The sequence below is a fragment of the Lampetra fluviatilis genome, chromosome 65 (genome assembly GCF_964198595.1).
Source record: "Lampetra fluviatilis chromosome 65, kcLamFluv1.1, whole genome shotgun sequence".
In the NCBI taxonomy this organism is placed as follows: Eukaryota; Metazoa; Chordata; class Hyperoartia; order Petromyzontiformes; family Petromyzontidae; genus Lampetra; species Lampetra fluviatilis.
The window spans coordinates 163,089-189,250 of NC_136339.1; the positions used below are offsets into that span (position 1 = coordinate 163,089).

General features: G+C 49.3%; 1 protein-coding gene and 2 non-coding genes across 3 annotated transcripts in view; 1 reads left to right on the forward strand and 2 right to left on the reverse strand.

The window, feature by feature from the left end:
* COPA (coat protein complex I subunit alpha) overlaps positions 1-22,602 on the forward strand; it is a 79,770-nt gene extending 57,168 nt beyond the window's left edge. Inside the window, exons 27-34 of the mRNA XM_078882386.1 lie at positions 2,020-2,088; positions 3,637-3,773; positions 4,206-4,392; positions 5,368-5,478; positions 13,571-13,732; positions 14,552-14,664; positions 18,423-18,504; positions 21,814-22,602. Coding sequence (XP_078738512.1) covers positions 2,020-2,088; positions 3,637-3,773; positions 4,206-4,392; positions 5,368-5,478; positions 13,571-13,732; positions 14,552-14,664; positions 18,423-18,504; positions 21,814-21,873 — 921 coding nt within the window. The 3' untranslated portion in view covers positions 21,874-22,602. The remainder of the gene's footprint in view (positions 1-2,019; positions 2,089-3,636; positions 3,774-4,205; positions 4,393-5,367; positions 5,479-13,570; positions 13,733-14,551; positions 14,665-18,422; positions 18,505-21,813) is intronic.
* Positions 22,603-25,028: 2,426 nt separating this feature from the next.
* Positions 25,029-25,101, reverse strand: TRNAR-CCU (transfer RNA arginine (anticodon CCU)). Its single transcript has one exon. It is a non-coding gene; the product is annotated as a tRNA-Arg (tRNA).
* A 496-nt stretch (positions 25,102-25,597) lies between these two features.
* TRNAR-CCU (transfer RNA arginine (anticodon CCU)) lies at positions 25,598-25,670 on the reverse strand. Its single transcript has one exon. It is a non-coding gene; the product is annotated as a tRNA-Arg (tRNA).
* Between the last annotated feature and the right edge of the window lie 492 nt (positions 25,671-26,162).

Below are 26,162 nucleotides of genomic sequence, written 5' to 3' on the forward strand. Positions count from 1 at the left end.
ACTGTTAACAATTCCAAGCAAAGCTCCATACGGTCTGTACCTTGGCAACAGTGACGATCAAAGTTTCTTACAGTTACACGTGACAATCACGAGCGAAACTCCATACAGTATACACAATAACAATGGCGATTTCGCAACAAAACGATGTAACAACACGAGTCGTTAACACGGCAACCTACAGCATATCAACGGAGCTCGGGACACCAACAACGAATTAATCATTAACTACACCCAGAAGATACCGATCTCGACGCCGTATTTAACCGTCCGCGAGGAACACAAAACCGGAGAGTCAAACTGAAAAAGTCCCTCCCAGCAGTGTCTCCAACGTCGAAACCCTCTCTTCAATCACGGGCCCCTCTCGCTCTCACCACCGATGCCCTCCCCCGCTCTTCTTACTTCAATGTGGGGAGGGAGGCCCGTAATCACAGGGCTGCAGCGGCGCGCCGCCAGGCCGGCGCAGCACACAAGGCGCAAAAGGCGGGAACGCCGCCATCGCGAAAACACTGCCACGGTGAAAATGGCGGGAACGCCGCTGTGGGAAGTGCGGGAACGCCCACACGTTGAAATGGCGGGAACGCCGGCACGTTGAAGTGGCGGGAAACCCCCGGCATGGTGCAAATGGCGGGAACGCCGGCGCTGTGAAACTGGCGGGAACGCCGCCGCAGTGAAATGCAGGAACGCCGGCACCGCCGAAACGGCGCGAACGCCACAGCTGCGTCATCTTGCAATTTCGCCATCACTCACCACACCCGGCCACTCCCTTGCCACCAGCAGCTGGTCGAGTTGACGAGCGACGTCGCTCCAACTCGCCGTCGATGGCGATCAGCCCGGGCTCGCAGCCTCCTCCCATGCAGGCTGCAGTCGCCCATCCCCCGGGGCACATCACCGGGGCCCCAGACTCCGTGGTCGTCGCAGGGAGAGGCCAGGTGCAACCCACACCCTCCATCCGCACCTCCGGTTGGGTCTTGCACTTCGCTGCCAGCTTTTACACCATGGCAGCGAAGGGTACAGCTTCTTCAAATTAATCAGCGAAAGTTCGATGACCACTTCTACACCAAATGTAGTAAGACCGAATTAGGTGCACACACACGCAACTAGGAGGCAACACTATTTATTAAACGGTAAATAATATAACACTCTACATGAGGTGGTGACCACCTTCCTCAACTCACTAACACTCTGGAACACGACACAGACTGGACCAGGCAGGCAACGGCCTGCCTGGCCCAGGACGACGACTCGGGACTTGACGACCGAAGATGTCTTCACCTTGGAGTACAGTCCACAGCAGCCTCGCTCTGCGTTCACACCACGCTTATATTTGGTTTGGCGTGGCTGGCTCCGCCCCGGCGTGGCTGGCTCTCTTCAGGCCACGCCTCCCTTCCCAGGACACGCCTCACTTCCCCCACCTCTGGGAGGGTTCGGATCCCTCCACCACGTGACCCCCCAGGCACCCCCTTGGGGCCCCCAGCCTTCGTACGGGCCGACACAGTAGTGACCTTTCTCTGTCACTACACAGGCAACGTGTATGTGCCTGTGTGGGGAAGCGGTGGCGCAGTGGTTAGCCCTGCACTGCACTCTGAACCTGGCAACCTGAGTTCGATTCCCGCTCGCAGCCAACATCGGTGACGAATTTCTGAACCTTCCTGGGCTTCCTCAACTGAGCACCAGGTGTGGTCCACGGGCACCAGGCAGCTGTGTGTGGTGCTGGCCACCCATCCTCACATGTGCTGTGATGGCCTCTATAGGTGCTTCTCGCTAACAGCACTTTTGATTAGCACAATTGCTGCGTACCGTGTAAAAGAAGTTCAGATTTACATACATTTGCCTCGACAGTCTGTTAAAGGCTACATGGGGGATCTTTGTGGGGTCATGTACACTGATCCTCTCCCTGTTGTGTCTTTGTCTTGTGTGTGCATGCGTCTGTGTGCGTGTATGTGTATCTGTGGTGTGTGTCTGCGTCTATCTGTGTGTCTGTTCTGTGTATGTTTGTGTGTATCTTGTGTTGCCTTCCAGGTCTGGTGCACAAACTCACAGCTGCCCGTGGACCACATCCTCGCCGGTTCCTTCGAGACGGCCATGCGGGTGAGTACAGCCCCCCTCCACTCACCCCTCACAATCATCAACAACAAAACGAACCCCAACACCTTCCGCATCAGTAACAACAAACTACAACAACACCGTGTGTGATCACGGGAGTGTGGCCTTAGAAGGAATATCTTACCTTTTAAAAGTCATTTTTTGTCTGTCTCTCTCTCTGTATGGGCCTTGTAAAGCTCTTAATTGACAGACTATTTTGTTTACGTTTCAAGTACACAGATACAACAAACTAAGCCCCCAAACGAACACTTGCTATTTGTTTTTGCCCTTGGTCCAATCTAAACGAAGAAAATCACACTTTGTAACAATGTACTCTGATCCTAATGATAACTGTGAGGGCACGCCAAAGCGTGCATCTGCACATGCGCGGAATGTGACTCGCGGTTGCCCCTAGCAACACAAAAAAGATTGCTGAGCAGGGACGGGAGGGAGGTTCTTTGGCATTAAAGACTTGTTGGTTATTTTGTTTACAAGATAAAATGCCTCTCCAAAACAAACCAAAGAGAATGGTGGCACTGTGGCGCGCAAAACAAACAGTGGAGGTGCAGCAGCTGTCTCAACAGCAAACAAACAACGAAGGCACCGCAGCAGCACAGGCTGAGGACTACAGAGCAGCGTGCATCAAACAAAACAAGCCAGAGATTGCACAGTTACTGCAGCAGAAGCACAGGCTGAGGAAAATCCTGAACAGCGTGATGTCCTCTTCTCCCCCCCCTACCCCAATGTGTGCAGTTACTACTATAGAGTCAGTAGACACTATTTTAGAGCCAGTCGTTACTACTGTAGAGTCAGTAGATACTACTGTAGAGTCACTAGATACAACTTATTCTATTGTATGTAGGCTGTGTAGGTATACTGTATATGCCTATTAAATAAAATAAAAATTGGGTGGGGGGGGGTCGAAAACATTTGGAACCTTTTAAATCAGTTTTTTACCCCCATTTTCTAGAACTTTTTTTTAATTCAGGACTTCTGAAAGGCTCAGAATTTTGTTGACAGACAAATGGAACGCCGGGCTTTTATAATACCTTAGTATTTGTGTATGTATATGTTTTTAAATATATTTTTCCCCCGGGCAAAGCCGGGTACTTCCTGCTAGTATAAATTTAAAATAGGTGAATTTTCAGGCAATAGCCCTTCTTGATGGCACGTAAAACCAAGTGCAGGCGGCATGGACTGTGTGTGCCGCGTTTGTGACCACGCGTGGGGAGCGGTGGCGTAGCAGTTAGCGTGCTGCACTACGGACCTGGCGGACCCGAGTTAGATTCCCGCTCACGGCCAACACCGGTGACAACAATTATCTGAACTGGTCCTGGGCCCCCCCTAGGTCGATTCAGCCTTAAATGAGTACGTTTGTTTTTTTGTGTTAATACATTGTCACTGGGAAGACGAAGGCGGCCGGGCATGGTGCTGGCAATCCACCCCCTCGTTCATAGGGACTGCTTGCTAACCGCACTTGCCCCCAACAGTCTGTTGAGGCTATATGGAGGATCCTTGTCTGCCTCTCTGTTTGTGCTCTCTCGCGTGCTGCAGCTATTGCACGACCAGGTCGGGGTGGTGGCTTTCGGGCCGTACAAGCCTCTGTTCATGCAGACTCTGTCGCGTGGGCGCACTGCGCACCAGGGCTTGCCCTCGCTGCCGCCCCTGCAGGGCCACCCGCACCGCAACTGGTATGGCGGGCGAGGGGGGAGCTGCCAACACGGTGGGAACGCGATGCTAAAGCAATGCAGAAGCTGCTCCTGCTTTTGCTGCTGCTGTTCGCGATGATGATGACGATGTTATTGCTACTAGTATTGATGTTTATGCTGCTGTTAGTGCTGACGATGCTATTAGTATTGATGATGCTGCTGATGACATTGATGCTGCTGCCATTTGTACTGATAATGATGCCGCTGCTGCAACTGGTGCTGCTGCTGTTGATCGCACTGGTGGTGATGATGCTGCTACTGATATTTATGACGACTATGCCGTTGCTAATGCTGCTGCTGCCTCTGCCGCTGATCGCAATGGCGATGGTGATAATGCTGCTGCCTCAACCACTGATCACAGTGGTGGCGGTGGTGATGATGATGATGATGATGCCACTACCGCCACTGCTGCAGGAAGGACGCGGGTGCGCGTGGGGGCCTGCCCGCGGTGGGGGTACGCCTGGCAGAGCTGATTGCACGCCTGCAGGCCTGCTACCAGCTCACCACGGCCGGCAAGTTTGAGGAAGCGCTGGAGCGATTCCGCTCCGTGCTGCTGTCCGTGCCACTCCTCGTGGTGGACAATAAGCAGGAGATCGCCGAGGTGCGTTTGCGCGTGCGGAGAGATGGAGAGGCCATGCGGGTGGGGGGAAGGCTGTGAGTGTTTGTGAGACTTTTGCATGAGAGTGTGTGTGACTGAGTGTGCGAGGTTAACGGTTAGCGCGCTGCGCTATGGACCCGGTGACCCGAGTCCAATTTCCGCTCACGGCCAACACCAGTGATGATTATTTGAATCGGTCCTGGGCCTCCCCTCAGTCGACTCAGCCTCAAATGAGTAACTGGTGCAGTGTGTAAACATCACCACTGGGAAGACAATGGATGCCGGGCATGGTGCTGGCCACCCACTCCCTCTGTAGGTGCTCGCTAACAGCACTTGTCCTAACAGTCTGTTGAGGATACATGGGGGATCTTTGTCTTTTCGAATCTGGCAACCTGAGTTCGATTCCTGCTCACTGACAACATCGGTGGTGAATATCTGATCTGGTCCTGGTCCTCCCTGAGGTCGATTCAGCCTTAATTGAGTACCTTTTGCACCGTGTAAAAACATCATTATGTGGCAGTACTGCCCACATCACCCCCTCATAGGTGTACCGTAATGGCCTTCATAGGTGCTACTCTCTTATATTAGCACCTAGTTAACATCTCGCCACGGTGGCGAGATGTTAACTACTTCACCTGGTATGCAGGAGGTTGTCGGATCGAACCAGATCCTAATGTTGAATTTCTCTGGGTCTTCTGGTTTTTCCCTCCACATTAAGAAACATACGTTTCGATTTTTTGGCTGCTATAAGTGTCCACTTGAAAAGCAACGTCGTTGAGCTATAATGTGTTGCCAGGTCACTTCTGAAAAAAAGCTACATAGCTCAGTGGGTCTTACCTGGTAAATTAAAATATTGTTTTTAGTTTACAACACTTGCCCCAACACCCTGTTAAAGGCTACATGAGGGATATTTGTCTCTGTGTGAGTTGCTTGTGTATGTAAATTCACGTTTGTGTGTGTCACTGTTGTGCTGCTCAGGCCCAGCAGCTGGTGGGAATCTGCCGTGAGTACATGGTAGGGCTCTCCATGGAGGTGGAACGCAAGCGGCTACCCAAGGACACCCTCGAGCAGCAGAAACGCACCTGCGAGGTGACGCACACAAAACAGAGATACGCACCTAGTTACAGATAGACACGCATACACAAACCTGGGCATACACCTATACGCATGTAAACACCTAAACATGCACACACCTGCATACACCTTGGTACACAGACACACGCAAACACATCTGGGCACATACAGTAAGTGGCGAATATTTTAACCGGTCATGGGCCTCCCCTAGGTCGAATCAGCCTCAAATTAGTACCTAGTGAGATGTGTAAACGTTGCTACAAGGTAGACAAAGGTGTTCGGATGTGGTGCTGCCCACCACCACCCTCGTGTGCCGTGCCGGCCTTCACAGGTGCTCGTGAACATTACTTGCCCCAACAGTCTGTTAACGACTTCACGGGGCATCTTTGTTTTTGTATTCAGGTAGCTGCACACTTCACACAACACAACCTCTGCACATGATTCTAATTCTGTATACACATGCTGTGTGTACACACATGCGTTTCCAAGGATTGTCACCTTGATGTGGTGGAAAGGCATGTGTGTTCCAATGATTCTGAGAGTGAAGCCGTCGGGAGTTATACTCCTGGCTGGGTAAACCTATGGTGGTAAGGTCGAGGGGGAGGTCCCAGACAAAGTACAATCGAATAATTCCCAGTACCCCCCCTGGGCAAGTGGGGCCTTTATAGCTTGATGCGGCAACTCACCTAGGAGAAGGCCACTCCAAATTAAAACCTACAGTTGTGTGGTTCCCATAGTCATCTTAGCTCGCTGAGCCACTGTGGAGTAATCACGAGCCATAGATTGGAATTGGTGTGCGCGAGCTGATCTGCACTTGAAACAAACTCTAGCTAAGGCGGGAGGACAAGTAAAGTTCTACAGCGATGGGAGAGGCAAAAACGGTAGGTTCAAGATGACACTGGCAGCCGCAGCTTTAAACCTGCATGTAGGCGGCTCGGCCGTTTTGGTCATTTGACTGTTGACTGGAGGCAACAACATCATACATCCTTTTCTAGGGACAGCACTGCTTGCTGCTGGTGGAGAGAGGCCTAGAAAAGTGGCCTAAACAAAGCTTGCCTCAACTCACCCGGTTGGCTTACCGCGGCCAACGGGCATCTCTTTACATGGTCAGAAAGAAATAAAAATAAAACTTCTCAATTTGCATGCTGGAACATTTGCACAATTGTAATGCGGGCGTAAACGGCCTCGCGGATATGACGTCACGGGGGGAGGAGTTAGGTCACGTGGGAGAGAGGGATCAAGTCTTAAGGGGGAGAAACCGGAAGAGAAGGGGGAGAGTTGGAGACAGAGATAGAGTGAGGCCACGCAGGGCGGAGGTTGGAGGGTGGCGAGATCGCCACACACACAGGATAAGACTCGGCACCGTCGGCCAGCGGTGACCGAGCACGGAGGAACGGGGAGCCGGGTGAGGCTGCAGTGAGGGCAGCCGGAGGCCTGCACGAGGAGATCAGCAGCGGAGCTGCATCGGAGTGGAGTGAGAGGCTACGGGAGCGACGGCAGCATCGAGCTGCCAAGCGGGGAGTCTCTGAGAGAGCCGTGTGGGACAAGTGTAAAGAACCCGAATAAAGGACAACGAAGACAGACACAGTGGTCGAGTCCTTTATTACACAATGATGGACTCGGATAAAAAGAACCGACCACAAAGATACTCGGCTCTCGTGGCAAGGGAGCTTGCCAAACTTGACATTGACATCGCAGCACTCAGCGAAGTTCACTTTCCAGAGCAGGGATCCCTTACTGAACACAGGGCTACAACCGTTTCTGTTCAGGGAAAGCCAGAGAGGAGATGCCTATCAGGCATTGGCCTCATGAAGAACATCATCGCTGGCAATCCCCTGAGCCTTCCAATTGGCCATTCAGAGACCGCCTGATGTCTCTACGACTGCCCATCCAGGGTAACCAATTTGCCAACATAATCAGTGTATATTCACCAACCTTACAGGCTGATCAAGTCGCAAGGAATAATTTTATCATGTCCTCGGAACTCTTCTCTGGGGGGGTTGACAGCAAAGATAAGCTTCTTGTGATGGGAGACTTCAACGCAAGAGTCGGTCAGAACCATGACCTCTGGTGGGGGGCCCTTGGAAAGCATGGATTTGGAAACTGCAACGACAATGATCGTATGCTACTAGAGCTATGCACAGAACACAATCTTTGCATAACATACACATTGTTCAAACAAAAATCTAGATATAAGACCACATGGAGACATCCGCGCTCAAAGCATTGGCAACTACTGGATTACATCCCTGCACGCGAACAGGACGCAAGGGACATCCTACATACCATAGTCATGCCCAGCGCTGACTGCTATACAGACCACAGATTGATCACCCTCAGGATCAAACCACCACCCAAGAAAGGTCTTCACCCCAAAAGTTCCAAGTAGAGAAGCTCCCCCTGTTAAGGGAGGAATTCCAGAAGAAGCTCAAGACCAGGCTCCGTGAACATCAAGACTCAGGCATGGATGCAGACCCTGACGAGCAGTGTAAATGTCTATAAACGGCTCTTCAGGACACAGCTGCAGAGGTGGTTGGCTTCTCAACAGGGAAACAAAGATTTGTTCGATGAGAACGATCCGGAAATCGAATCACTCCTCCAGACTATACCGCCGTGTCATTCCAGACTTCTTGCCTGTCCCAATGACCAAGTCACAAAAGCTGCATAACACCGCTGCGTGCAAAACCTTGCAAACAAATCTGAGAGTCCTCAAAAACAACTGGTGGACAGACCTTGCAGAAAGGACACAGCTGTATGCAGACATGGGGGACACAATCATTCTATGAAGCCCTACGTTCAGTGTATGGACCCTTGCACCAGACACAGGCCCCTTGAAGATCATCAGATGGCACAACACTTTAGCAGTCTCTTCGCAGATAAGCGGACAGTCCAAGAAGCATCCAAAGCCAAGATCCAACAGCGTGAAGTGAGGACTGAACTGGACACACCACCAACACGGGCAGAGATTGCATCTGTCATCAATAAACTTAAATCGCACAAGGCGCCTGGTATCGATGGGATCCCAGCCTAAATGTACACGGAGGGAGGAGATGCACTTCTGGACAGCCTCACAGACCTTTTTTCATCTTGCTGGGAGAAGAAGGGAGCATTACCCCAAGATCTCCGGGATATAGTTATCGTCTCCCTATACAAGAACAATGGGGTGAAATCTGACTGCTTATCTCTATCGCAGGCAAAATTCTGGCCAGGGTCCTACTAGACAGATTAGTGCCCACCATTACTGAAGAAGTCCTCCCTGAAAGCCAGTGCGGCTTCAGGTCAGGGAGGGGAACAGTAGACATGTTTTTTCTCCTGAGGCAGTTACAAGAAAAGTGCAGGGAACAGAACATGGGCCTCTATGCTGCATTCATTGCCTGAATAAGGCTTTTGACACAGTCAGTCGTGATGGTCTCTGGAGAATACTGTCCAAACTGGGCTGCCCCCCCCACCCCCCAAGTTCCGTAGCATCGTGCAGCAACTACGCGTCGGACAGAAAGGCTGGGTAAAACATAATGGAAGCCTCTCGGACAGGTTGCGTGCTGGCACCTACACTTTTTTTCCATATTCTTCAGCCTGATGTTCCAGGAGGCAAAGGAGGAGCTGGCAGAAGGCCTCTACATCCGATTCCGGACCAATGGCAGTCTTTTCAATCTTCTGTATCCCTTTGCCAAGACCAAGACCACGGAGCAACATGTTCTGGAACTGCTCTTTGCAGATGACTGCGCACTTCTTGCACACACGGAAAAGGCCCTAAAGCTCGTTGTGAACTTTCACTGAGGAGGATAATGCTTTTGGCCTGACCATCAGCTTCAAGAAAACAGAGGTGTTATACCAGCCCCCACCTCGTGGAGTGTACACCACACCATAAATCACCATCGATAACACCCATCTCAACACAGTGGAACAGTTCACATTACCTGAGCAGCATAATATCCAACAACTAATCCATCACCAAGGACATTGACAGACTTGCCAAGGCAAACTGCTCCTTTGGCAGGCTCCATAAGCACATCTGGCAGAGCCACTCACTTCTCACCACAAAAATACAGGTATACAGGCAGTTGTAGTAACCACCCTTCTATACAGCTCAGAATCCTGGGTCCTGTACAGGAAACAGCTTAGACTGCTGGAGCGTTTTCACCAGCTCTGCCTGCGTTTTATCATGAACATCAGATGGCAGGACTTGGTCACAAACAACATAGTCCTGGAGAGAGCTCAGACACCCAGCATGGAATCCATCCTGCTGCTTCGTCAGCTACGCTGGGCTGGCGGCCACGTCTCGCGCATGGAGCACAATAGGATGCCCAAAAGAGTCATCTACAGCGAGCTGTGTCATGGGAAGCTAGACAGGAGTGGACCTCGAAGACGCTTCAAGGACCAGCTCAAACAGCAACTGACTGCTGCGGGTATCAACATCTGAACCTGGGAGCTCAGAGCTGTGGACAAAGACCGCTGGTGCTCGAAAGCCAAGGAAGCAGCTAAAATGGCAGACTGAACAAGGCACAAAGCTTCAACAGAAAAACGGAGGCACAGAAAGACTACCACCACGGACACGTTCCCCACTCTGGCCCTGACTGGTCAAGAGTTAAAATGGACCATCTGCTATACACAAAATCTGAAAGTCAAGGATCGGCATGTATAGCCACCATCACGCCGGCCAACTACATGGAGCTCCTATTCCTCCCTGATCTTCGCCAGCGAAGAACCAGCCGACGACACGTATGCATGTATATATGTGCTATGTATACAAAAACAACTCCCTACCTCGTTGGTGCCGGACGGCAACGCTGTGGTGTGCAGTGCCCTGGGGGGAGTGCCAATTTAGATTGGCCACTTCCCCTCATGGCGTTTGTAACCACCACAGCAGCCATATGGGGGCTCTTGATGGGTGCGAGGGGCTGGTAACCCCTCCAATTAATTACCACTAAACCACGATTTAAAACTTTAATTAAGCTTCTGCCGGAGGCCCCGGGGGGACAGGCATCTATGACGTCTCCTGGCCCAACCCCATTTGGCGGAGCCAGGAGATTGAATCCTTACCCTCGGGGCTTCTCCAGAAACAACAACAAAAACACGACTGGTTGCCACGTGGAATGTTCAAACCCTCACTGCGAAGGAGAGGCTGCCACTCCTCTGTCGGGAGCTGGACCGGTACCGCCTGGATCTCTGTGGTATACAGGAGGTCCGGTGGACCGGCTCTAGCTCCTGCCACCATGAGGGGTGGACAGTCCTCTACTCGGGGCAGAAGACTGCCAAACAACAGGGAGTGGCTCTTATACTGAACAAAAAATCAAGGGAGCGTGATGGTGAGGTGTTTGAAGCTGTAAGCCCCAGGCTACTTTGGGCTCGCCTTCCCATCAACCAGAGGCGAGGAGTGGTGGTTGTGGTTACTAATGTCCTCACCGGAGACGAACATCTGTGGAGGGATGCAGGCAAGGCCAATGAATCCGATGCCTTCTGTGACCTCCTGGCACAGGTGCTAGCTTAAGTGGCCCCTTGGGATAGTCATCTTATTCTTTGGTTCTTTCCGTAAAGTCACGTAGAAAGAAATTAAGTTAAATAATAGAATACGACATTTTGATTGGAACACAAGCAACCGTCATCAGGTAGAACTAAATTTGAGAGAGAGACAAAACATAGACACATAGACAGACACACAAGCAGAGAGAGACTCACACATAGGCACACAGAAAGACAACGTCTCTGTGTCGAGGCCTTAAATAGAGGGGGGGTGGGGGGTTGGGGCAGAGGGGGAGCTGATGATGGTTGCTTGTGTTACAATCGAAACGTCTATTCAATATTGAATTACATTTCTTTCTACGTGACTTTACCGAAAGAACCAAAAAATAATTCCTGCAGTCACGAAAGCTTCCAATCTAGATAGTCATCTTGTTGGGTGACTTCGATGTCCGAGTTGGTCATGATGCTGGCACCTGCTCTGGAGTGATTGGAAGTCATGGGCCAGATCAGCTCAATAACAACAGTAGGAGGCTGCTAGATTTTTGTGCAGCCCATGGGCTTGTAATTACCAAAACGCTGTTCCGGCATCGGCGCATCCATACATCATCATGGATACATGCCGGGTCCAAACAAGAACATCTGCTGGACTATATAGTGACGGAACAGCGGATGCGGGCCCATGTCCTTGACACCAGGACCTACCGTGGAGCTGATTTGCCCACTGATCATCGACTTGTCTTCTGTAAAATGCACCTGCCATTCTTCCACTCCGGTGGTAGATGTGTAATAAGTATTCAGGAGGCTTGACGACGGGATCGGAGGCACACTTATTTATTAACACCAACTTGTGTACAGTAGCGGGTACACACAGTACTTAAGGGGTTAACGTCCCCTTTGCTCAACTAACAGGGAGACACAACATCTAACCCCGCTAACCTAAGCCCAAGTCCTCCACTACGGAGCTAAGGGAGGCTACCTATCCCAGCCCTGGTCAAGCTGGGATCCCGGCACCCTGAGTCTGGGCTCTCGGGGCCACGCCACCGGCTTGCCCTGGTCGGCCCTGACAAGGACAGCGAGCCAGGGGAGCTTCGGGGCCTATGCTAGCTGGTCTTCAGTCTTCGCTGGTTAAAGCTGATACTCCGACCTCGAGCACTCCGGCTCACCACCTTTTATAGTACTCGGCCCCCGGGAGGGGCCCGTGGGGGATGCAGGTGCGGACGTCGGTGTGAGCACCTCCTCTGTGTACGGCCCTAACCACGCCCCTTGTGTTTGTTAGCCATCCGCGCCCATACACAATTACACCTCTACAGATGTACACTCAGGACCCCATTAAACCCATATTGGAATGGTCTCAGCTAGCTGATGAAAGTTGCAAGCGAGAATTTCATCATCGCTTGCGGCTGGGGTTGGCATCGTCCCCCACTCCTCCTGATATCGAGGGGAAATGGGCTAGGTTTAGGACTGTGGCTCATGCAGCTGCAATGGCTGCTTTGGGTACATGGTCAAGACCTCCTTAGAGACCCTGGCTGACAGGAGGTGTTCAGGCTGGCTGAGAAAAAGCGACAGGCCCACTCTCATCGTCTGCTGAACCTGGAGCTTGCCAGTAAGAAGTGGGGCCTTACCATCAACCCCACAAAAACTAAGCACCTGCATGGGTATTTTGTACCATCGGACACTCCACCCCCACAACTCTCAATTGGTGATAGGGCAGTTGTGGAGAGAGTGGAGAGTTTCCCATACCTGGGCAGTGTGCTCATGACCAGCTCCGGTTTGACAGCAGAGGTCTCATTCCGAATCAGTCGAGCAGCATTATCTTTTCATTGGTTGCGTCACGCTGTGTGGAAGCTACCTGGTCTGTCGCTCCGCACGAAGCTTCAGGTCTTCTCGGCCACCGTCATTCCCTCCCTTCTCTATGCTTGCGAAACGTAGATCCCCCTAATGGAACATCTTCACTGGTTAGAAACATTTAGGCTGGCCTGCCTACGATCCATCCTGGGTCTAACCAGGCTGGATTATGTGAGGAGCTCACAAATCCTTGAAAGATCTGGATAAAGTCCCATCGGTGAGCTCCTCCGGCAGGCAAGGCTGCATTGGCTGGGTCATGTAGCCCACATGCCCAGCCACCGCATGCCTAAACAGCTTTTGTTTGGCCGGATCGAGGGGCTAAACGGGCTAGAGAAGAGATTGAATGATGTGGTACAGAAGGATGTGGAGCTGAGTAGACTTGCCAATTACTGGTACCAGCGGTGTCAAGATCGGCCTCTGTGGAGGAGGCTCGTGAAGGACGCTACTGGACAGTTGGAGGCAGTCGCCTTCCAACAACAACGGAGGGGGGAGGAGCGACGCTCACAACAAAGAGCGGAGCGCCGGGTGGCTAAAGCACAGCCAGTTGGCACAATAGGGGGCAGAGGTGGTGCATCAGCCAGTCATCTCAGTCAGTCGACCCGTGGCACCTGAGTCTGCCCCGTGACCTTCCAGCGGGCGTTCGACACTTCACGTGGCCTCAACGTGCACATAGCCTGGCACAAGTGTCGTGGTGACGTCACCGACACTTAGTGGCGAATGGCACTTGTGTTGATGTTGTTGTTGTGTACACGTATGCATGTATATGTAAGCGTGTATACACATTCTGTGTGTGTGTGTGCAGATGGCTGCCTACTTCACGCACTGCAGCCTGCAGCCTGTGCATATGATGCTGGTGCTGCGCACGGCACTCAACCTCTTCTTCAAGCTTAAGAACTTCAAGACGGCCGCCACCTTCGCCCGCCGCCTCATAGAGCTTGGACCGAAACCGGACGTGGGCCAGCAGGTGCGGGTGCCAGGAGTGTGGCGAATGTGTACGCACGTTTGATAGAGAGTACGCGCAATTGCATTCGTGTGTGTGTATGTGTGAGTCTATTTTGTGTGGAGTGGTCAGCACGCTGCTTACGAACCCGGCGACCCGAGTTAAATTCCCGCTCAGGGCCAACACCAGTGACTGTTATCTGAACCGGTCCTGGGCCTCTCCTACATCGACTCAGCTTGAAATAAGTACCTGGTATGGTGTGTAAACATTCCCACTTGAGAGACAAAGGCGGCTGGGCATGGTGCTGGCCACCCAACTCCCCCTTGTGCCGTGACGGCCTTCATAGGTACCCGCTAACAACATTTGCCCCAACAGTCTATTAAGGCTATATGAGGTATGGTTGCCTTTGTTGGTGGTATTGGTAATGATTATGGTGATATTGGTGATATTGATGATATTGATGGTCATGGGAGCGTTGGTGATGTTGGTGATGTTTATAATAATGGGTCTTTGATGTTTGTGTTGGTAATGATCATGGTGATAATGGTGATATTGATGATATTGATGGTGATGGGAGGAGCGTTGGTGATGTTTATAATGACGATGGTTGTGGGAGTGATGGTATTGATGATTATATTGTTGTTTTGGCGGCATTGATGATGATGATATTGATGATAATTATAATGATATTTATAATGATGATGGTCACGGTGGTGATGATCATGGTGGTGATGGTGTTGATGACCAATAGGAGTGATGACCATTGCAACAATGATGATGATGGCGATGACAGTGATGATGGTCATGACGATGGCGACGAATATCGATCCTGCCCCCATCCAGACACGCAAGATCCTCTCTGCATGTGAGAAGACGCCCACAGACTCCCACCAGCTCAACTATGACATGCACAATCCCTTTGATATCTGCGCTGCCACCTACAAGCCCATCTACAGGTACCCCCCCTTCTTATCTTATATTTATATAGTCTTTATCCAAGGTGCTTTACAAGGGTTATGAGCGGTACAATGAGGGATGCTAAAAGTGATGTAGTGAACTAGCCTTTTGCCCGTCCAAGGACGGGTGTATTGTAGTAAATCTTAAACTTGCAAGCGAAAATCAGACCGCGACGTGATATTAATTGCATTAATGCGTGTGGAATTTGTAAGGGCGTGGTGACACAGACTTATTTCATTTTAAGGTTATAATTCCTTGTTCATTATGACGTCCTTTTTACTTTGATGTCTCAATCGCGTTACGGAGATCGCGTGACGTGAGGGTTCTGTCTTTGTAGTGGGGATTGTAAGTTGACGCCGAGGTGGGGGGAGGAGATTATTAATGAGGGGGGCTGTTCGATGTGGACTGACGTCACTTGCGCATGATTGTTAGTGAGGGGGGGGGAGTACTCCATATTGAGTGACGTCACCCGCTCATGATTATTAATGAGGGGTGGTGTCCATTTGGAGGCTGTCAACGGCTCATGAATATGAATGAGGGTCGCTGGTCGATGTGGAGTGATGTCACGAGCGTTAAGAACAGACATTCCTGGGTGATTATAGTAGGTATAGGGATGGGGTGTGGGGAGGGAGGTTAGTAGGTACGGGAATTATGGGGGAACTTATGGATGTAGGGAAGGATGGGCCAAGTAGAAGAGGTGGATCTTGAGGAAGGAGCGGAAACGAGATAGGGGGAGGGTGCTTGCTTAATGTGGAGGGGAAGTTTGTTTCAGTGCAAGGAGGCAAATAGGGAAAAGTTGCGGAAATGGGATTGCGCACTAGGAGTGGGGGGGACAGTTAGGAGGAGGAGCGATTGAGAACGGAGAGGGTGGGAGAGGACATAAAACAAGACAAGCGAGGTAGGTAGGGCAAGGCCATGACGATATTTATATGCTAGCGTAAGGAGCTTGATCAGACACTGGTAGTAAATGGGGAGCCAGTGTATTTCTATAAGAAGGGTGGAGGTGTGGGAGCAGTGTGGTAGGTTGTAAATGAAGCGTGCAGACTTATTTTGCATCTGTTGTAGTGGAATGAATGCATAGGCTGGGAGACCGAGTCAGAGAGAATTATAGTAGTCTAATCGAGGGAAGATGAGTGAGAGTATTAGTAGTTTGGCGGCCGACTGGGTGATGAGAGGGCGTATTTTGCGAATGCTTACAAAGTGGAAACGACAGCTGCAGGTGATGGCAGAGATGTGAGAGGCGACGAAAAGAAAGGAGTCAAAGAGGACACCAAGGTTGCGGGGAGGGGACAGGGTGAGTGAGAAGGATGGGAAGGTGATGGTGGGGGTGGGTGGAGGGGAAAGAGCAGCAGGGAAAAAGAACCTGGGTTTTAGAGGAGTTGATGGCAAGGAAGTGAAGCGACATCCAAGACTGAAAGGCAGTTAGGCAGCCTGAATTGTGAAAAGGGAGGTCCGGAGTGAAAGTGGAGAAAGAGAAGAATACTTGGATGTCGTCGGCGAAGAAGTGGTGGGAGAAGTTAAAGGAGGAGATAAGTGTTTTGAGAGGGGAGATGTGGAGAGAGAAGAGAAGGGGTCCCAGGACAGAGCCTTGGGGGGAACACTTGCTGTAACGGGTGAAAGAGGGGTGCATAAGTGATTGAAGGAGACTGAGGATGAGCGTGAAGAGAGATTTATGATTGGAGCTAGGATAAAGCAGTGCCGGAAATGCCCATATTACAGAGAATACAGAGAAGAGTGGGATGATGGACATTGTCAAATGCCGAGGAGAGGTCGAAGAGATTGAGGACTGAGGAGAGACATGCGTACGCCGAGTTGGTCAAGTGGTTCTGAATGGTAATGAGGGCAGTTTCTGTGGAGTTGAGCGGGCGAAAACCCACTCCACCAGACTGGTGGAGTGGGTGCAGGTGAAGTTTTTGAGGCGGGAGAGGACTAGACGCTCGAGAACTTTGGAGAGGAAGGGAAGCAGGGAAATGGGACGGTAGTTGGAGATGCAGTTGGCATCAAGGGAGGGTTTCTGAATGAGTTGGGGTGATGATGGCCGATTTGTAATTCTCACAAAAGGCACTGGATGATAGAGAAGAATTAAAAAGGGAGAGTAAGTAGGGAAGGATAGAGGGAAGGACGGAGGGAAGAAGGAAAGCAAGGATAGGGTCAAGGGGTGAGGTGGTGAGATGGACTTTGGAGATGGTAAAGGAGAGTTCCTCCAGTCACAGGGGGAAGTCAGTGAGGGCAGGCGCGGCGTAGGAAGTTGGTGATGGGCTGAAGATGGAAGGGGCAGGGTGGGGTACGGGGAAGCTTAGAAAGAGGAGCGAATGGCATTCGTTTTGTAAGTGAAAAAGTGGACAAAGTCATTAGAGAGGCCATTGGAAATGGTGGGGAATAGTTGGGGTGGTTGGTGGAGATGGTTATTAAGGGTTGAGAAGAGGAGGCGGGGATGAGTGGAAAGGGAGGAAATTCGAGTGTGGAAGTAATTCTGTTTGGCTACTTCCAGCGAAGATAGGAATGGCCGAAGTAGGGAGAGGTTATTGGAGAGGGAAGAGGGGGAGGGATGTGCTCTCCACGTCCGCTCTGATCTGTGCAGAGAGCGATGGCTCGATTGGAATGGAGAGGGTTAGCCAGGGCTGGGGGGGGCTTTTGACGGTGGGTGCGGGGGCGCAGGGGAGCAAGGAGGTTGAGTCAATGAGCTGGCAGTGTTCGATGTTACTTGCCATATGTGCAGGTTTTTGTGTGGGTGTAGGCATGTATGTGCGGATGTGGGGAGCGGTAGTGTAGCGGTTAATGCTCTGCACTCCGAATCCAGCGACCCGAGTTCGATTCCCGCTCATCGCCAACACCGGCGACCATGAATTATCTGAACCGGTCCTGGGCCTCCCCTAGGTGGACTCAGCCTCTAATGAGTACCTGGTGCAGTGTGTAGTAAATCATCGCCACTGGTGAGACAAAGGTGGTTGGGCATGGCGCTGGCCACCCACCCCCTTATGTACCATGCCGGCCTTCATAGGTGCTTGCCAACAGCACTTGCCCCAACAGTCTGTTAAGACTGTACAGGGAATCTTTGTCTTTGTAGGTGTGTGTGCTCTCTCCTGTGGAGGAGAGGTTAGCGTAGTGAACTGCCTCTGCACTACGAAATGGGCTACCACCCGAGTTGGATTCCCGCTCCCGACCGATAGCACTGTCAGTAAATATCTGAACTGGTGCCTGGGCATACTCTTTGGTTCTTTCGGTGAAGGTCATGTAGGTATAAAATAAAATAAATTAAATCACGACGTTTCGATTGCAACACAAGCAATCATCATCAGGTGGGAAAACCACAGCAAGAACTTCAAATCTAGATTGGTGCCTGGGCATTTAGTTTGTGTGTTTAAAACATCGATAATGGAGAGACAAGGTGGCCAGGCGTGGTGCTGGCCACACCCATGTCGTCGTGTGGCTTTTTAGGTGCCACTCATGAACAGCACTTGTCCTGACAGCCTGTTAAAGGCTACACCTTTGTCTTTGATTCTCTCCCACTGCCGATTGCCACCGTGTGACATGTCTCCTGTGCCCACCGCTGCCTGTGCCTCCCACCCCCTCCATGACCCCTGTGGACTTCTCCTCACCCCCTCTTCCCTGTGTCCCATGTATCTCCCTATGTCTGCGTCTCTGCAACTCCCAATGTTTATAATTTCCCCCCCGTGTCTCCCATGTCTCCTCTCATTGCCCCCCATGTCTCTTTTCTTGCATCCATCTCATTCCCTATATCCCCCCTCCCCCACAGAGGGAAGCCAGTGGAGAAGTGTCCCCTGAGTGGCGCCTGCTACAGCCCGGAGTTCAAGGGTGAAACCTGCCGCATAACCAAGGTGAGCACCATTCCTATTCACAGGAATACACAGGGTCCTCCTATCCGTTGCCCGACTGACAAATGGGCATTGGTGTGAACATTGGTTCCTCAAATCCACTTATCCTTACTCTTTGGTTCTTTCGGTAAAGTCACGTAGGTGAAAAAAAAATAGAAATAAATCACGACGTTTCGATTGCAACACAAGCAATCATCATCATCATCATCAGGTGTGACAACCACAGCAAGAATTTTTTTGGGGCGAGATGCCGGAGTTAAGGGGGTTTATATAAGTCAGAGAGGGCAGTGGGGGGGGGAAATGAGAGGGGGAGCGTTGCGTGTGCGCTAGGGACTGGGACGTGAGACTGGGCAGGGGGGGGGGAAGTGGGTGGGGCTGTAAGTAACCTGCCGCGATGCCAGGTGCGCGAGTGGGGAGAAGGAGAGCAAAGAAGCTACATGATTGCCGTCAAGAGATGCTCACGCTCAAAACAAAATAGCCGCACTGTTGAACGTTGAGGATGTAATTAACTCGGTAAAATAGACTAGTACCCGGTAAATAAGATTGAACAACTATGAACCGTTACATTTTACTTTGTTAATAACATCTTTCCAATGATTGCTCAATTTGTATCCGTCCTCTCGGTTGAAGTTATGTCTGTTTATATATCTGGATGGCTTCATGAACAAATCTCTGATGGTAGCCAGACGGCTTGCAGAGCACCTTGGTCTCGGAGAAAACAATATCATGAGAGCCCACAGCGTTATAGCAATGATCAGCAACGGCGGAGGAATTAGTTCTGCCGTGTTTCAGATCTTACTTGTGCTCGCGGATCCGGTCAGAGACATGACGTTTCGTTTCCCCAATGTAACAATCACTACAGATGCAACTTAGTTTTGTAGACTCCAGGGTATTGCAAGTCAGGAATGACATCCTTCACAGACGGGATTAGATCACGGAGTTTGTGTACTGTACTGAATCGGACCTGGATCTTGTGTTTAAGATTTTGGCAATCTTTTTGGTAACGCCTGCTATGCATGGTAACGTGATGGTTTTGATCGGCATCTCAGGGGGTTGTTTCTCCATGGTTGGAGAGACAGCTTTGCGGATAATACGGTCCGAGTATTCATTCATCTTGAGGGCCCGGTGTACGTGTTCCAGTTCACTGGTTAGGTGTTGTTGGTCAGAAATGCAGTGTGCCCTATTGTGCAGGGTTTTTAATGAGGGAATTCTTCTGTGCCGGATGGTGGTGGGATTCAGATTTCAGATAGGAATCTGTGTGGGTGGCTTTCCTGTAGACAGAATGTCCCAAAGAGCCATCAGGCCTCTTCTCAAACAAACCATCCAGGAATGGTAGCTTATCATCATTCTCCACTTCCATGGTGAATTTGATGGATGGGTGTATGGAATTGATGTGGTTGAGGAATTGGTTCAATGCTGGTAGGCCATGTGGCCAAATGACGAAAGTATCATCCACATATCTCTTCCACAAGGAAGGACGTAGGGTGGATGTCTGGATGGCATCTGTTTCAAATTTCTCCATGAAAATATTCGCTATCACTGAGATAAGGGGGAACCCATGGGTGTACCTTCATTGTGTTTGTAGAAAGTATCATTCCAGGTAAAGTAAGTGTTGGTAAGGCAGTGCCTAACCAGAGTAGGAACATCAGGGTTCAGTCCATGTTGGACTTAATCTTCAATTATTACTCAGGTGTCAGGCACTGGAACCTTGATGAACAGAGAAACCACATCAAAGCTGACGAGAAGATCATCTGGGGACAATGAAATGCCCTTGATTAGAGAGACGAGGTGAGCTGAATTAAGTAATGCTGAGGTAGTCTTGCCAGTGAATGGAAGCAAGGTATCAGACAGAAAACGGGCCAGCTTGTAGGTAGGTGAGTTGATAGTGGAAACGATGGGCCGAAGTGGTCTGCCTTCTTTATGGATCTTAGGACGACCATAGAATCGGGGTGGTCTAGGGAGAGCCGTTTAGCTGGTTCGATTAGAGAGGTCGAACTAGTAATGATATTGTTGTTTTTTGTAGTCAGGCTGTTAGTAGGATCGTTGATTTTGGAGTAGCTACCATCAATAAGGTCCTGGATTTTGTTGTTGTATGTGGCTTTATCCATGATGACAGTGGCATTGCTCTTGTTGGCTGAGAGGATGACTATGTCATCCCTCTTTTTCAATTTTGCGAGTTCCAAGCGCTCGTCTTTGCTGATGTTATTAACGGGTTTCTTAGCATTTTTAAGGATGATAGCAATTTCAGCTCTAGCAACATCTGTCGGGATGTGTCCCAAGCCTTTTAGGGCTACATCCACCTGGGAAATTATATCATCCACTGGGATATGTTTGGGGGTGACAGCAAAATTCAACCCTTTGGCTAGTACCGATTTTAGGTTGTCAAAAATTGGGATGCTACTCTGATTGATGACAGTCTTATTAATATCTAACTTTTCCAACTGTGGGTCTGGAGTTTTTTTTGAAAAGAGGTTGAATTTAGCAATCAAGATGGCTTTGCATTTGGTTGATATTGAATTAGCAGAGAAGACAGTCATGTTATCTACCCGGTCCCAATCAGAAGTGGACATTTTTTCCGTTAATGTTAAGTGTGATTGTAAGAGAATCTTGTCTAACGCTCCCCCTCTCCTCATTTCCCCCCCCCCCCACCACCCTCTCTGACTTATATAAACCCCCTTAACTCCGGCATCTCACCCCAAAAAAATTATTGCTGTGGTTGTCACACCTGATGATGATTGCTTGTGTTGCAATCGATACGTCCTGATTTATTTCTATTTCTATTTTATTTTTTCACCTACGTGACTTTACTGAAAGAACCAAAGAGTATGGATCCTTGCAGTCACGAAAACTTCAAATCTAGAATGAGCCACTTTATCCTAGATTTGAAGTTTTCGTGACTGCAAGAATTCATATTCTTAGGTTTTTTCGGTAAAGTCACGTAGGTAAAACATTAAAATTAATAAAAGTAAAATAAAATAAAAATCACGACGTTTCGGAGGCAACACAAGCTTCCGTCTTCAGGTGGAACCGTCACAGATGGAATAGCCATTGGCGTAAGCACAGATTCACATGACAGACACATGACAAGAAGCATGTGCATTATGCAGTTCTTGGAAAACTGCATTGTGGTCCCTCTTGTTTTCTTTGGGTCACTTTCCATTTGAGCAAAGGTGGCCAAGCGCAGTGCTGGCCACCCACCCCCCTCATTGGCGTGCTATGCTGGCCTTCATAGGTGCTTGCTCATAACAGCACTTGCCTCCAACAGTCTGTGAAAGACTGCATGGGGTATCATTGTGTGTGTGTGTTTTATAGGTGACAGAGATTGGGAAGGACGTGATTGGGCTGAGGATCAGCCCCCTGCAGTTCCGCTAACACATCGGGCACATTGGTTCACATGCATGCATCCAAGCATGCACCACACAGGCGCACACACACACAGGTGCACACACACACACAGGCACACACACAACAGATCCCCGTATATCCTGAACAGACTGTTGAGGCAAGTGCTGTTCGTGAGGACCGATGAAGACTGGCACTGCATAGCACATGAGGGGGTGGGTGCCCAGCACCACGCTGGCCGCCTTTGTCTCCCAGTGACAATATTTACACCCTGTACCACCAGATACTTATTTGAGGCTGAGTCGACCTAGGGGAGGCCCAGGACCAGTTAAGATAATTATCATTGGTGTTGGCCATGAGCGGGAATCGAACTCAGGTCGTCGGGTTTATAGTACAGTGCTCTAACCACGATGCCACCGCTCTCCACGCATACACACAGGCACACATGCACATGAGTTTGCGCAGAACAATACAAACGAGACCGATAATGCACACCATTATATAATTCACCTTGTGAATGCCATGAATAACTGATAATAATGATGACGGTGATGCTCATGATGGTGGTGGTGGTGGTGGCTTTTCATTAGTGTAGGAGTAGGGATCTTCTAACCCGTGGTAATTACTCTCGAGTGCTGTTTGTGTTAAAGCTTTCTCTCTCTTCCTCTTAGGGGGTGGGGAGACTGTATCAGCATCTTTACCTCTGTGATTTGTTATAGTCCTTGGCACAACTAATAAAACGTATATACCTGGAGTCTAGCTATAGTATGTGCAGTGTCCTTCTTAACACGCCGTGCATGTCGTGTTTGGAAATAATGATGTCAGCTTATAACGCTGCATCACCACCCCAGTGTTCATTGAGATGCACCAGGAGGAGAGGAACCACAGATGAGTGGCAAGGCAGTAGCAGCCACGCGGTGATTATCCGGTGCTGCCAACAATTGCTACCCCCCCGCCCCAATCTCTGCTTGTGGGAGGAAACCGGAGTATCCGAAGAAAAATGACTCATGTGTGTGAGGTGCAAAACGTCCCATACATAGGGAACAGGTGGTAGAGTCCCCACGCTTACCTTTGCTGCCTTTCGACATGCTAAGACAGCTCATCGACACTCATTGGAATGGGAGTTGGGACAGATGGAGATTAAGCCACACTTTGTTGTGCCACCTTCTTGGGATCCAGGGTACGGGCTCCTCCCCTGACACTTGCCGATTGGGAAGGGGGTTTTACAATGTGCGTGTTCGACCAACCCTCGGCTGCTTTCACAGCGCTGGATCGCAGGCCATTTGTGCCCGATCAACCTAGTCAGGTCTCTGAAGCTCAAACTAGATTCGAAGCTTCGTGACTGCAGGAAATACTCTTTGGTTCTTTTGGTAAAGTCACGTAGAAAGAAATTAAATAATAGAATACGACGTTTCGATTGCAACACAAGCAACCATCATCAAGTACAAATGAATGAGAAAAACATAGTAAATACACTTTGGTACTCTTGTAAATATTATGCAATACAACGCAGAGTCGGCCAACAAAACAGTCAACACCCCACCTGATTGATTACGTTCTTCCAAAGATTGCAACATTTGAGAGCGAGACAAAACATTCTACCGTGCTTGTTTCAAAGTCCATTCTCTCCTCTGGCCGCTATGGTCAGTAATTCCACACAACGCTCCTTGCTTGTTTGTTTTGAAGTCCAGTGTCCAGCTCGTCCATCCCCCTATGGACAGGAATTCTACACAACTCCCCCTCTGCCCCCCACCCCCCTCTCTCTATTTAAGGCCTCGACACAGAGACGTGTTTCTGTGCGCCTGTGTGTGTCTCTGTGTTTGTGTGAGTCTCTCTCTGCTTGTGTGTCTGTGTGTCTCCGTGTCTATGTTTTGTCTCTCAAATTTTGTAATCTTTGGAGGAACGTAATCAACCAGGTGGGGTATTGACTGTTGTGTTGGCCGACTCTCTGTGTTGTATTACATTATATTCCAAGGTTACTATGTTTTCTCATTCATTTGTGCTTGGTGATGGTTGCTTGTGTTGCAATTGAAACATCGTATTCTATTATTATTTAATTACATTTCTTTCTCTGAAGCTCATCAGGCTGGAGCCTGGGTCCGTGGCTCTTGGATGAGTTGTATGGGAAACAAACCGTGAATAAAGCAGGTGCTATAGGCTGCTGAAGGCAGCATAGAAACATCCTTTTGTTATACCATATTATGATTCCACCCACGTCCATGCTCTCCTTTTTCTTTACTCAACCCACGCTTACCAGCGTCGGGAAGTATGGTAAAACCACAACCTGCACATATATGGGGAAGCCTTCTTCCAGCAGTGGATTGACTGAAAGGCGTGTGCATGCACCCGACGTGGTAGTTTTAAGCAATACCTAACCACTACCCTAATTCTAGCCAATAATGTAACCCTACCCCATAACCTAATCCCCAATCCTAACCCTGACCTTTAGTCCAACCCTAACCTAGCCCTAACTGTTGTGACCACTAACCTAACCTCTAACACTAATGCGAACTCAACCTAAGACACAGATGGCAACCAAATATACAGGAGGGAGGCTGGAGGTAAATTTCAATAAATAAAAAACCTACACATACAAGATAATTAACTGAACTAAGAAAAGTAAATGGAATTTACAAATAACAAAATGTAAAAAAAATTAACCCGTAAAAACAAAGTTTTTCACTATAAATCCTTTATATGCGTGGCGGCTAGAGTCTTCTCGTCCTCTGGCTTGAGATGGCTGCCACCTATGGGTCAGATGATTGCCTGCCACCATTAAGCAATTGGTAATTAAATATAATTATTTTTTTCCTAAAAAGTGTAACATTGTCACGCACAACGAGTCTGTGTGCAAAATGTCAGCTCGATTGGATCACGGGAAGTGGGTTAAAAAACGACCGAAAGATTTGCACGGTCGTAAGCGTGTAAGCAAGTGAACTTAATTTAAAGGATTTAAAAACGACCGAAAGATTTGCACGGTCGTAAGCAAGCAAGTGAACTTAATATAAAGGATTAGAAAATGGATATGTATTTCCCCCTTTCGTCCCCTCTGCTTTATCAATGTTGATTCCTGTCACCAAAGCACACTGATTTCAAACTCTCTTCGATCGGCACAGTACCACCTTCGCTTCTCATCGTCAGATTCATAAACTTGACGTCTACAAAATGATCAACTTTTTCTCAGATACCCCAGGTGGGACTCGAACACACAATCCCTGGCTTAGGAGGCCAGTGCCTTATCCATTAGGCCACTGGGACTACATGTAGCATGATGAAAACCTGGCTTATATACAGACTTCTTTAATAAACTCGCAATAATAATAGAAATGAATATGTATTTCCCCCTTTTATTCTCTGCTTTATCAATGTTGATAATTGTCACCAAAGTACACTGTTTAAAACTCTCTTGATTTGAAGCTTTCGTGACTTCAGGAATCCATACTCTTTGGTTCTTTCGGTAAATTCACGTAGGTATAAAATAAAATAAATCACGACGTTTCGGGCTCAACACAAGCGTCTATCATCAACACAAGCGTCTATCATCAACACAAGCGTCTATCATCAACACAAGCATGCATCATCATCATCTGATGATGGACACTATACTGACGTAACTTTACCGAAAGAACCAAAGAGTATAATTGAACACTGTTTTAAAACTCTTGTCTATAGGCACAGCGCCATTTTGGCTTTTCATTATCAGATTCGTTAACTTGATATTTTGATTTTACAAAATGAACAGCTGTTTCTCAGCAACCCCAGGTGGGACTCGAACCCACAATCCCTGGCTTAGGAGGCCAGTGCCTTATCCATTAGGCGACTGGGGCTACATGTAGCATGATGAAAACCTAGCTTATGTACAGACTTCTTAAATAAACTCACAATAAAAAAAAATATGTTTTTCCCCTTTGGTCCCCTCTGTTTTATTCATGTTGATAATTGTTTTTTTCCTAAAAAGTGGAAAATTTTGGAAAAATTTTTTCACGAAAATTAATTGTCACGCACAACGAGTCTGTGTGCAAAATGTCAGCTCGTTTGGATCACGGGAAGTGGGTTAAAAAACGACCGAAAGATTTGCACGGTCGTAAGCAAGCAAGCACGCAAGCAAGCAAGCACGCAAGCAAGCAAGCACGCAAGCACGCAAGCAAGCACGCAAGCACGCAAGCAAGCACGCAAGCAAGCACGCAAGCAAGCACGCAAGCACGCAAGCAAGCACGCAAGCAAGCAAGCGAACTTAATATAAAGGATTTAAAAACGGTGATGCCGTGGTGAAAGCGGCTGCACAAAAGCGCGCCTACGTCCTCCGACCCGTGGCATCC